At 24.9% G+C, this 14329-nt stretch overlaps 1 protein-coding gene across 4 annotated transcripts in view; it reads left to right on the forward strand.

Annotated features, from left to right (window-relative positions):
- The first annotated feature begins 7287 nt into the window (after positions 1-7287).
- LOC127106932 (uncharacterized) overlaps positions 7288-14329 on the forward strand; it is a 124623-nt gene continuing 117581 nt past the window's right edge. The window contains exon 1 of one of the 4 annotated variants that reach the window (XM_051044227.1): positions 7288-7439. In XM_051044227.1, the coding sequence (XP_050900184.1) occupies positions 7395-7439 (45 nt within the window). In that variant the 5' untranslated portion in view covers positions 7288-7394. Of the gene's footprint in view, positions 7440-10191; positions 10336-11640; positions 11785-13089; positions 13234-14329 lie in introns of those variants that run through there. The other 3 variants (XM_051044228.1, XM_051044229.1, XM_051044230.1) reach the window with 3 other exon arrangements.

The raw sequence follows: 14329 nt of genomic DNA on the forward strand, positions 1-14329 counted from the left end.
ATCCCACCCATTTCTGCTCAAACCCTAACTCTTCATCACCATTCATCTAATTTTCCCATCCATAGTGCAAGCACTTTGCCACAAAATAATTTCTGAGCTACTCAGCTTTCGAAACCCCTCATTTTTCATTGATTGAACCATTTCTCACGTATCAATGGCAAAGAGCACTGATTCTGAGAAGTATGTGGTTGTGTCTAAGGTCCGTCCAGGTTTTTGGAGTATAGTAATGGAAAACTCTTGATGTAAAAAAGGGTTAAAAAAAGTTCATTTCTTGGATTTAAACATGAAATGGTTTACATCTTTAAAACAAAATATTTTTGAATGCATCTTGAAGTAGAAAAGAAGATGGAAATTAGATTTAGGGGGTTTGAAATATAGGATAGAGACGAATCAATTAATTAGATATAAAAAAAAGACTTTAAAATAAATCTAAAAAATTTTTTTAAAATATTTTGACAGAATTTAAGTTGTAATATCCCTATCCGTGCTATGTGTTGATATCATGTTGAAAAATAAAAGAAGTGGAGTTATTTAAGGAAAGAAGTTACCGAGAATTAATGGAAATTGGAATTTTTCCTCTTTCTAGAAGATAAATTATACGATAAAATAAGCTAGTTCATAATTCATGACTACCGACTAATATCGATATCTTATAATCTACAGTTAAAGGGTGATGATTGATAGTTGATAAGTTAATTGAAGTGTTTGATAAAATCAGTGATTCCACTAACGGATTAATATAAAATGACATAATTGTTTGATATTCTTTATATTTAATATATAATTATTTTATTTTAAATTAAAATAAATCATAAAGGGTAAAAATGTGTTTTAATTAAAATAATAAAGGTAAAAATGGAAGAAAAATAATAAATTATAAACTATAAATTAAAATACTATTTAAATAGAGTTTGGAAAATAAATTATAACCTAATAAAGTAAGTGTTCGTAACGAAAAAATCGTTACTAAACAAATTTTTTATTGTCATAAGATATAAAGTATATGTTTATAAGACAAAATTTTATTTAAATTTAAATTTATTTAAAATAAATTATTTATAAAAAAAAGACAAGGCATTCCATGAATAAATGATAGATATGTACCTAACCATACTTCAGGGACAGGGGAATGTTCACCAACAAAATAAAGAAAATTGTTTCAGAATAATAAAAATAAATATAAAAAATATTACTTCTTAAATAAAGTAAATGTATTAAAGTTTTCTTATATATTAAACAATTATACCTTTATTATTTTTATAAATATTTATATAGTTTGGACCTCTATATATACTTGTGATTCTTGTCACAAAATATACAAACAAAAACATATTTGTAATAGTTTGGTCAGTTCTGTAATTCAAAAGAAGGAATATCTTCTCCTTTTTTAAAGAAACATGTTTGTCCCATTCAGTTCAATTCTTTTGTTCAACCCAATTCTCAATCCCACCCATTTCTGCTCAAACCCTAACTCTTCATCACCATTCATCTAATTTTCCCATCCATAGTGCAAGCACTTTGCCACAAAATAATTTCTGAGCTACTCAGCTTTCGAAACCCCTCATTTTTCATTGATTGAACCATTTCTCACGTATCAATGGCAAAGAGCACTGATTCTGAGAAGTATGTGGTTTGTCTAAGGTCCGTCCAGGTTTTTGGGAGTATAGTAATGGAAAACTCTTGATGTAAAAAAGGGTTAAAAAAGTTCATTTCTTGGATTTAAACATGAAATGGTTTACATCTTTAAAACAAAAATATTTTTGAATGCATCTTGAAGTAGAAAAGAAGATGGAAATTAGATTTAGGGGGTTTGAAATATAGGATAGAGACGAATCAATTAATTAGATATAAAAAAAAGACTTTAAAATAAATCTAAAAAATTTTTTTTTTAAAATATTTTGACAGAATTTAAGTTGTAATATCCCTATCCGTGCTATGTGTTGATATCATGTTGAAAAATAAAAGAAGTGGAGTTATTTAAGGAAAGAAGTTACCGAGAATTAATGGAAATTGGAATTTTTCCTCTTTCTAGAAGATAAATTATACGATAAAATAAGCTAGTTCATAATTCATGACTACCGACTAATATCCGATATCTTATAATCTACAGTTAAAGGGTGATGATTGATAGTTGATAAGTTAATTGAAGTGTTTGATAAAATCGGTGATTCCACTAACGGATTAATATAAAATGACATAATTGTTTGATATTCTTTATATTTAATATATAATTATTTTATTTTAAATTAAAATAAATCATAAAGGGTAAAAATGTGTTTTAATTAAAATAATAAAGGTAAAAATGGAAGAAAAAGAATAAATTATAAACTATAAATTAAAATACTATCTCAAATAGAGTTTGGAAAATAAATTATAACCTAATAAAGTAAGTGTTCGTAACGAAAAAATCGTTACTAAACAAATTTTTTATTGTCATAAGATATAAAGTATATGTTTATAAGACAAAATTTTATTTAAATTTAAAAATTATTTAAAATAAATTATTTATAAAAAAAAGACATGGCATTCCATAAATAAATGATAGATACGTACCTAACCATACTTCAGGGACAGGGGAATGTTCACCAACAAAATAAAGAAAATTGTTTCAGAATAATAAAAATAAATATAAAAAATATTACTTCTTAAATAAAGTAAATGTATTAAAGTTTTCTTATATATTAAACAATTATACCTTTATTATTTTTATAAATATTTATATATTTTGGACCTCTATATATACTTGTGATTCTTGTCACGAAATATACAAACAAAAACATATTTGTAATAGTTTGGTCAGTTCTGTAATTCAATAGAAGGAATATCTTCTCCTTTTTTAAAGAAACATGTTTGTCCCATTCAGTTCAATTCTTTTGTTCAACCCAATTCTCAATCCCACCCATTTCTGCTCAAACCCTAACTCTTCATCACCATTCATCTAATTTTCCCATCCATAGTGCAAGCACTTTGCCACAAAATAATTTCTGAGCTACTCAGCTTTCGAAACCCCTCATTTTTCATTGATTGAACCATTTCTCACGTATCAATGGCAAAGAGCACTGATTCTGAGAAGTATGTGGTTGTGTCTAAGGTCCGTCCAGGTTTTTGGAGTATAGTAATGGAAAACTCTTGATGTAAAAAAGGGTTAAAAAAAGTTCATTTCTTGGATTTAAACATGAAATGGTTTACATCTTTAAAACAAAAGTATTTTTGAATGCATCTTGAAGTAGAAAAAAAGATGGAAATTAGATTTAGGGGGTTTGAAATATAGGATAGAGACGAATCAATTAATTAGATATAAAAAAAAGACTTTAAAATAAACCTAAAAAATATATTTTTTTAAATATTTTGACAGAATTTAAGTTGTAATATCCCTATCCGTGCTATGTGTTGATATCATGTTGAAAAATAAAAGAAGTGGAGTTATTTAAGGAAAGAAGTTACCGAGAATTAATGGAAATTGGAATTTTTCCTCTTTCTAGAAGATATATTATACGATAAAATATGCTAGTTCATAATTCATGACTACCGACTAATATCCGATATCTTATAATCTACAGTTAAAGTGTGATGATTGATAGTTGATAAGTTAATTGAAGTGTTTGATAAAATCAGTGATTCCACTATCGGATTAATATAAAATGACATAATTGTTTGATATTCTTTATATTTAATATATAATTATTTTATTTTAAATTAAAATAAATCATAAAGGGTAAAAATGTGTTTTAATTAAAATAATAAAGGTAAAAATGGAAGAAAAATAATAAATTATAAACTATAAATTAAAATACTATTTAAAATAGAGTTTGGAAAATAAATTTATAACCTAATAAAGTAAGTGTTCGTAACGAAAAAATCGTTACTAAACAAATTTTTTATTGTCATAAGATATAAAGTATATGTTTATAAGACAAAATTTTATTTAAATTTAAATTTATTTAAAATAAATTATTTATAAAAAAAAGACATGGCATTCCATGAATAAATAATAGATATGTACCTAACCATACTTCCGGGACAGGGGAATGTTCACCAACAAAATAAAGAAAATTGTTTCAGAATAATAAAAATAAATATAAAAAATATTACTTCTTAAATAAAGTAAATGTATTAAAGTTTTCTTATATATTAAACAATTATACCTTTATTATTTTTATAAATCTTTATATAGTTTGGACCTCTATATATACTTGTAATTCTTGTCACAAAATATACAAACAAAAACATATTTGTAATAGTTTGGTCAGTTCTGTAATTCAAAAGAAGGAATATCTTCTCCTTTTTTAAAGAAACATGTTTGTCCCATTCAGTTCAATTCTTTTGTTCAACCCAATTCTCAATCCCACCCATTTCTGCTCAAACCCTAACTCTTCATCACCATTCATCTAATTTTCCCATCCATAGTGCAAGCACTTTGCCACAAAATAATTTCTGAGCTACTCAGCTTTTGAAACCCCTCATTTTTCATTGATTGAACCATTTCTCACGTATCAATGGCAACGAGCACTGATTCTGAGAAGTATGTGGTTGTGTCTAAGGTCCGTCCAGGTTTTTGGAGTATAGTAATGGAAAACTCTTGATGTAAAAAAGGGTTAAAAAAAGTTCATTTCTTGGATTTAAACATGAAATGGTTTACATCTTTAAAACAAAAGTATTTTTGAATGCATCTTGAAGTAGAAAAAAAGATGGAAATTAGATTTAGGGGGTTTGAAATATAAGATAGAGACGAATCAATTAATTAGATATAAAAAAAAGACTTTAAAATAAACCTAAAAAATATTTTTTTTAAATATTTTGACAGAATTTAAGTTGTAATATCCCTATCCGTGCTATGTGTTGATATCATGTTGAAAAATAAAAGAAGTGGAGTTATTTAAGGAAAGAAGTTACCGAGAATTAATGGAAATTGGAATTTTTCCTCTTTCTAGAAGATAAATTATACGATAAAATAAGCTAGTTCATAATTCATGACTACCGACTAATATCTGATACCTTATAATCTACAGTTAAAGGGTGATGATTGATAGTTGATAAGTTAATTGAAGTGTTTGATAAAATCAGTGATTCCACTAACGGATTAATATAAAATGACATAATTGTTTGATATTCTTTATATTTAATATATAATTATTTTATTTTAAATTAAAATAAATCATAAAGGGTAAAAATGTGTTTTAATTAAAATAATAAAGGTAAAAATGGAAGAAAAATAATAAATTATAAACTATAAATTAAAATACTATTTAAAATAGAGTTTGGAAAATAAATTATAACCTAATAAAGTAAGTGTTCGTAACGAAAAAATCGTTACTAAACAAATTTTTTATTGTCATAAGATATAAATATATGTTTATAAGACAAAATTTTATTTAAATTTAAATTTATTTAAAATAAATTATTTATAAAAAAAAGACATGGCATTCCATGAATAAATGATAGATACGTACCTAACCATACTTCAGGGACAGGGGAATGTTCACCAACAAAATAAAGAAAATTGTTTCAGAATAATAAAAATAAATATAAAAAATATTACTTCTTAAATAAAGTAAATGTCTTAAAGTTTTCTTATATATTAAACAATTATACCTTTATTATTTTTATAAATATTTATATATTTTGGACCTCTATATATACTTGTGACTCTTGTCACAAAATATACAAACAAAAACATATTTGTAATAGTTTGGTCAGTTCTGTAATTCAATAGAAGGAATATCTTCTCCTTTTTTAAAGAAACATGTTTGTCCCATTCAGTTCAATTCTTTTGTTCAACCCAATTCTCAATCCCACCCATTTCTGCTCAAACCCTAACTCTTCATCACCATTCATCTAATTTTCCCATCCATAGTGCAAGCACTTTGCCACAAAATAATTTCTGAGCTACTCAGCTTTCGAAACCCCTCATTTTTCATTGATTGAACCATTTCTCACGTATCAATGGCAAAGAGCACTGATTCTGAGAAGTATGTGGTTGTCTCTAAGGTCCGTCCAGGTTTTTGGAGTATAGTAATGGAAAACTCTTGATGTAAAAAAGGGTTAAAAAAAGTTCATTTCTTGGATTTAAACATGAAATGGTTTACATCTTTAAAACAAAAATATTTTGAATGCATCTTGAAGTAGAAAAGAAGATGGAAATTAGATTTAGGGGGTTTGAAATATAGGATAGAGACGAATCAATTAATTAGATATAAAAAAAAGACTTTAAAATAAATCTAAAAAATATTTTTTTTTTTAAATATTTTGACAGAATTTAAGTTGTAATATCCCTATCCGTGCTATGTGTTGATATCATGTTGAAAAATAAAAGAAGTGGAGTTATTTAAGGAAAGAAGTTACCGAGAATTAATGGAAATTGGAATTTTTCCTCTTTCTAGAAGATAAACTATACGATAAAATAAGCTAGTTCATAATTCATGACTACCGACTAATATCCGATATCTTATAATCTACAGTTAAAGGGTGATGATTGATAGTTGATAAGTTAATTGAAGTGTTTGATAAAATCGGTGATTCCACTAACGGATTAATATAAAATGACATAATTGTTTGATATTCTTTATATTTAATATATAATTATTTTATTTTAAATTAAAATAAATCATAAAGGGTAAAAATGTGTTTTAACTAAAATAATAATGGTAAAAATGGAAGAAAAATAATAAATTATAAACTATAAATTAAAATACTATTTAAAATAGAGTTTGGAAAATAAATTATAACCTAATAAAGTAAGTGTTCGTAACGAAAAAATCGTTACTAAACAAATTTTTTATTGTCATAAGATATAAAGTATATGTTTATAAGACAAAATTTTATTTAAATTTAAATTTATTTAAAATAAATTATTTATAAAAAAAAAGACATGGCATTCCATGAATAAATGATAGATACGTACCTAACCATACTTCAGGGACAGGGGAATGTTCACCAACAAAATAAAGAAAATTGTTTCAGAATAATAAAAATAAATATAAAAAATATTACTTCTTAAATAAAGTAAATGTATTAAAGTTTTCTTATATATTAAACAATTATACCTTTATTATTTTTATAAATATTTATATATTTTGGACCTCTATATATACTTGTGATTCTTGTCACAAAATATACAAACAAAAACATATTTGTAATAGTTTGGTCAGTTCTGTAATTCAATAGAAGGAATATCTTCTCCTTTTTTAAAGAAACATGTTTGTCCCATTCAGTTCAATTCTTTTGTTCAACCCAATTCTCAATCCCACCCATTTCTGCTCAAACCCTAACTCTTCATCACCATTCATCTAATTTTCCCATCCATAGTGCAAGCACTTTGCCACAAAATAATTTCTGAGCTACTCAGCTTTTGAAACCCCTCATTTTTCATTGATTGAACCATTTCTCACGTATCAATGGCAAAGAGCACTGATTCTGAGAAGTATGTGGTTGTGTCTAAGGTCCGTCCAGGTTTTTGGAGTATAGTAATGGAAAACTCTTGATGTAAAAAAGGGTTAAAAAAGTTCATTTCTTGGATTTAAACATGAAATGGTTTACATCTTTAAAACAAAAATATTTTTGAATGCATCTTGAAGTAGAAAAGAAGATGGAAATTAGATTTAGGGGGTTTGAAATATAGGATAGAGACGAATCAATTAATTAGATATAAAAAAAGACTTTAAAATAAATCTAAAAAATGTTTTTTTTAAAATATTCTGACAGAATTTAAGTTGTAATATCCCTATCCGTGCTATGTGTTGATATCATGTTGAAAAATAAAAGAAGTGGAGTTATTTAAGGAAAGAAGTTACCGAGAATTAATGGAAATTGGAATTTTTCCTCTTTCTAGAAGATAAATTATACGATAAAATAAGCTAGTTCATAATTCATGACTACCGACTAATATCTGATATCTTATAATCTACAGTTAAAGGGTGATGATTGATAGTTGATAAGTTAATTGAAGTGTTTGATAAAATCAGTGATTCCACTAACGGATTAATATAAAATGACATAATTGTTTGATATTCTTTATATTTAATATATAATTATTTTATTTTAAATTAAAATAAATCATAAAGGGTAAAAATGTGTTTTAATTAAAATAATAAAGGTAAAAATGGAAGAATAATAATAAATCATAAATTATAAATTAAAATACTATTTAAAATAGAGTTTGGAAAATAAATTATAACCTAATAAAGTAAGTGTTCGTAACGAAAAAATTGTTACTAAACAAGTTTTTTATTGTCATAAGATATAATGTATATGTTTATAAGACAAAATTTTATTTAAATTTAAATTTATTTAAAATAAATTATTTATAAAAAAAAGACATGGCATTCCATGAATAAATGATAGATACGTACCTAACCATACTTCAGGGACAGGGGAATGTTCACCAACAAAATAAAGAAAATTGTTTCAGAATAATAAAAATAAATATAAAAAATATTACTTCTTAAATAAAGTAAATGTATTAAAGTTTTCTTATATATTAAACAATTATACCTTTATTATTTTTATAAATATTTATATATTTTGGACCTCTATATATACTTGTGATTCTTGTCACAAAATATACAAACAAAAACATATTTGTAATAGTTTGGTCAGTTCTGTAATTCAATAGAAGGAATATCTTCTCCTTTTTTAAAGAAACATGTTTGTCCCATTCAGTTCAATTCTTTTGTTCAACCCAATTCTCAATCCCACCCATTTCTGCTCAAACCCTAACTCTTCATCACCATTCATCTAATTTTCCCATCCATAGTGCAAGCACTTTGCCACAAAATAATTTCTGAGCTACTCAGCTTTGAAACCCCTCATTTTTCATTGATTGAACCATTTCTCACGTATCAATGGCAAAGAGCACTGATTCTGAGAAGTATGTGGTTGTGTCTAAGGTCCGTCCAGGTTTTTGGAGTATAGTAATGGAAAACTCTTGATGTAAAAAAGGGTTAAAAAAAGTTCATTTCTTGGATTTAAACATGAAATGGTTTACATCTTTAAAACAAAAATATTTTTGAATGCATCTTGAAGTAGAAAAGAAGATGGAAATTAGATTTAGGGGGTTTGAAATATAGGATAGAGACGAATCAATTAATTAGATATAAAAAAAAGACTTTAAAATAAATCTAAAAAATGTTTTTTTTAAAATATTTTGACAGAATTTAAGTTGTAATATCCCTATCCGTGCTATGTGTTGATATCATGTTGAAAAATAAAAGAAGTGGAGTTATTTAAGGAAAGAAGTTACCGAGAATTAATGGAAATTGGAATTTTTCCTCTTTCTAGAAGATAAATTATACGATAAAATAAGCTAGTTCATAATTCATGACTACCGACTAATATCTGATATCTTATAATCTACAGTTAAAGGGTGATGATTGATAGTTGATAAGTTAATTGAAGTGTTTGATAAAATCAGTGATTCCACTAACGGATTAATATAAAATGACATAATTGTTTGATATTCTTTATATTTAATATATAATTATTTTATTTTAAATTAAAATAAATCATAAAGGGTAAAAATGTGTTTTAATTAAAATAATAAAGGTAAAAATGGAAGAAAAATAATAAATTATAAACTATAAATTAAAATACTATTTAAAATAGAGTTTGGAAAATAAATTATAACCTAATAAAGTAAGTGTTCGTAACGAAAAAATCGTTACTAAACAAATTTTTTATTGTCATAAGATATAAAGTATATGTTTATAAGACAAAATTGTATTTAAATTTAAATTTATTTAAAATAAATTATTTATAAAAAAAAAGACATGGCATTCCATGAATAAATGATAGATACGTACCTAACCATACTTCAGGGACAGGGGAATGTTCACCAACAAAATAAAGAAAATTGTTTCAGAATAATAAAAATAAATATAAAAAATATTACTTCTTAAATAAAGTAAATGTATTAAAGTTTTCTTATATATTAAACAATTATACCTTTATTATTTTTATAAATATTTATATATTTTGGACCTCTATATATACTTGTGATTCTTGTCACAAAATATACAAACAAAAACATATTTGTAATAGTTTGGTCAGTTCTGTAATTCAATAGAAGGAATATCTTCTCCTTTTTTAAAGAAACATGTTTGTCCCATTCAGTTCAATTCTTTTGTTCAACCCAATTCTCAATCCCACCCATTTCTGCTCAAACCCTAACTCTTCATCACCATTCATCTAATTTTCCCATCCATAGTGCAAGCACTTTGCCACAAAATAATTTCTGAGCTACTCAGCTTTTGAAACCCCTCATTTTTCATTGATTGAACCATTTCTCACGTATCAATGGCAAAGAGCACTGATTCTGAGAAGTATGTGGTTGTGTCTAAGGTCCGTCCAGGTTTTTGGAGTATAGTAATGGAAAACTCTTGATGTAAAAAAGGGTTAAAAAAAGTTCATTTCTTGGATTTAAACATGAAATGGTTTACATATTTAAAACAAAAATATTTTTGAATGCATCTTGAAGTAGAAAAGAAGATGGAAATTAGATTTAGGGGGTTTGAAATATAGGATAGAGACGAATCAATTAATTAGATATAAAAAAAAGACTTTAAAATAAATCTAAAAAATGTTTTTTTTTAAATATTTTGACAGAATTTAAGTTGTAATATCCCTATCCGTGCTATGTGTTGATATCATGTTGAAAAATAAAAGAACTGGAGTTATTCAGGAAAGAAGTTACCGAGAATTAATGGAAATTGGAATTTTTCCTCTTTCTAGAAGATAAATTATACGATAAAATAAGCTAGTTCATAATTCATGACTACCGACTAATATCTGATATCATATAATCTACAGTTAAAGGGTGATGATTGATAGTTGATAAGTTAATTGAAGTGTTTGATAAAATCAGTGATTCCACTAACGGATTAATATAAAATGACATAATTGTTTGATATTCTTCATATTTAATATATAATTATTTTATTTTAAATTAAAATAAATCATAAAGGGTAAAAATGTGTTTTAATTAAAATAATAAAGGTAAAAATGGAAGAAAAATAATAAATTATAAACTATAAATTAAAATACTATTTAAAATAGAGTTTGGAAAATAAATTATAACCTAATAAAGTAAGTGTTCGTAACGAAAAAATCGTTACTAAACAAATTTTTTATTGTCATAAGATATAAAGTATATGTTTATAAGACAAAATTGTATTTAAATTTAAATTTATTTAAAATAAATTATTTATAAAAAAAAAGACATGGCATTCCATGAATAAATGATAGATACGTACCTAACCATACTTCAGGGACAGGGGAATGTTCACCAACAAAATAAAGAAAATTGTTTCAGAATAATAAAAATAAATATAAAAAATATTACTTCTTAAATAAAGTAAATGTATTAAAGTTTTCTTATATATTAAACAATTATACCTTTATTATTTTTATAAATATTTATATATTTTGGACCTCTATATATACTTGTGATTCTTGTCACAAAATATACAAACAAAAACATATTTGTAATAGTTTGGTCAGTTCTGTAATTCAATAGAAGGAATATCTTCTCCTTTTTTAAAGAAACATGTTTGTCCCATTCAGTTCAATTCTTTTGTTCAACCCAATTCTCAATCCCACCCATTTCTGCTCAAACCCTAACTCTTCATCACCATTCATCTAATTTTCCCATCCATAGTGCAAGCACTTTGCCACAAAATAATTTCTGAGCTACTCAGCTTTTGAAACCCCTCATTTTTCATTGATTGAACCATTTCTCACGTATCAATGGCAAAGAGCACTGATTCTGAGAAGTATGTGGTTGTGTCTAAGGTCCGTCCAGGTTTTTGGAGTATAGTAATGGAAAACTCTTGATGTAAAAAAGGGTTAAAAAAAGTTCATTTCTTGGATTTAAACATGAAATGGTTTACATATTTAAAACAAAAATATTTTTGAATGCATGTTGAAGTAGAAAAGAAGATGGAAATTAGATTTAGGGGGTTTGAAATATAGGATAGAGACGAATCAATTAATTAGATATAAAAAAAAGACTTTAAAATAAATCTAAAAAATGTTTTTTTTAAAATATTTTGACAGAATTTAAGTTGTAATATCCCTATCCGTGCTATGTGTTGATATCATGTTGAAAAATAAAAGAACTGGAGTTATTTAAGGAAAGAAGTTACCGAGAATTAATGGAAATTGGAATTTTTCCTCTTTCTAGAAGATAAATTATACGATAAAATAAGCTAGTTCATAATTCATGACTACCGACTAATATCTGATATCTTATAATCTACAGTTAAAGGGTGATGATCGATAGTTGATAAGTTAATTGAAGTGTTTGATAAAATCAGTGATTCCACTAACGGATTAATATAAAATGACATAATTGTTTGATATTCTTTATATTTAATATATAATTATTTTATTTTAAATTAAAATAAATCATAAAGGGTAAAAATGTGTTTTAATTAAAATAATAAAGGTAAAAATGGAAGAAAAATAATAAATTATAAACTATAAATTAAAATACTATTTAAAATAGAGTTTGGAAAATAAATTATAACCTAATACAGTAAGTGTTCGTAACGAAAAAATCGTTACTAAACAAATTTTTTATTGTCATAAGATATAAAGTATATGTTTATAAGACAAAATTGTATTTAAATTTAAATTTATTTAAAATAAATTATTTATAAAAAAAAGACATGGCATTCCATGAATAAATGATAGATACGTACCTAACCATACTTCAGGGACAGGGGAATGTTCACCAACAAAATAAAGAAAATTGTTTCAGAATAATAAAAATAAATATAAAAAATATTACTTCTTAAATAAAGTAAATGTATTAAAGTTTTCTTATATATTAAACAATTATACCTTTATTATTTTTATAAATATTTATATATTTTGGACCTCTATATATACTTGTGATTCTTGTCACAAAATATACAAACAAAAACATATTTGTAATAGTTTGGTCAGTTCTGTAATTCAATAGAAGGAATATCTTCTCCTTTTTTAAAGAAACATGTTTGTCCCATTCAGTTCAATTCTTTTGTTCAACCCAATTCTCAATCCCACCCATTTCTGCTCAAACCCTAACTCTTCATCACCATTCATCTAATTTTCCCATCCATAGTGCAAGCACTTTGCCACAAAATAATTTCTGAGCTACTCAGCTTTTGAAACCCCTCATTTTTCATTGATTGAACCATTTCTCACGTATCAATGGCAAAGAGCACTGATTCTGAGAAGTATGTGGTTGTGTCTAAGGTCCGTCCAGGTTTTTGGAGTATAGTAATGGAAAACTCTTGATGTAAAAAAGGGTTAAAAAAAGTTCATTTCTTGGATTTAAACATGAAATGGTTTACATATTTAAAACAAAAATATTTTTGAATGCATCTTGAAGTAGAAAAGAAGATGGATATTAGATTTAGGGGGTTTGAAATATAGGATAGAGACGAATCAATTAATATGATATAAAAAATAGACTTTAAAATAAATCTAAAAAATATATTTTTTTAAATATTTTGACAGAATTTAAGTTGTAATATCCCTATCCGTGCTATGTGTTGATATCATGTTGAAAAATAAAAGAAGTGGAGTTATTTAAGGAAAGAAGTTACCGAGAATTAATGGAAATTGGAATTTTTCCTCTTTCTAGAAGATAAATTATACGATAAAATAAGCTAGTTCATAATTCATGACTACCGACTAATATCTGATATCTTATAATCTACAGTTAAAGGGTGATGATTGATAGTTGATAAGTTAATTGAAGTGTTTGATAAAATCAGTGATTCCACTAACGGATTAATATAAAATGACATAATTGTTTGATATTCTTTATATTTAATATATAATTATTTTATTTTAAATTAAAATAAATCATAAAGGGTAAAAATGTGTTTTAATTAAAATAATAAAGGTAAAAATGGAAGAAAAATAATAAATTATAAATTATAAATTAAAATACTATTTAAAATAGAGTTTGGAAAATAAATTATAACCTAATAAAGTAAGTGTTCGTAACGAAAAAATCGTTACTAAACAAATTTTTTATTGTCATAAGATATAAAGTATATGTTTATAAGACAAAATTGTATTTAAATTTAAATTTATTTAAAATAAATTATTTATAAAAAAAAAGACATGACATTCCATGAATAAATGATAGATACGTACCTAACCATACTTCAGGGACAGGGGAATGTTCACCAACAAAATAAAGAAAATTGTTTCAGAATAATAAAAATAAATATAAAAAATATTACTTCTTAAATAAAGTAAATGTCTTAAAGTTTTCTTATATATTAAACAATTATACCTTTATTATTTTTATAAATATTTATATATTTTGGACCTCTAT

The sequence above is a fragment of the Lathyrus oleraceus genome, chromosome 7 (assembly GCF_024323335.1).
Source record: "Lathyrus oleraceus cultivar Zhongwan6 chromosome 7, CAAS_Psat_ZW6_1.0, whole genome shotgun sequence".
Lineage (NCBI taxonomy): Eukaryota > Viridiplantae > Streptophyta > Magnoliopsida > Fabales > Fabaceae > Lathyrus > Lathyrus oleraceus.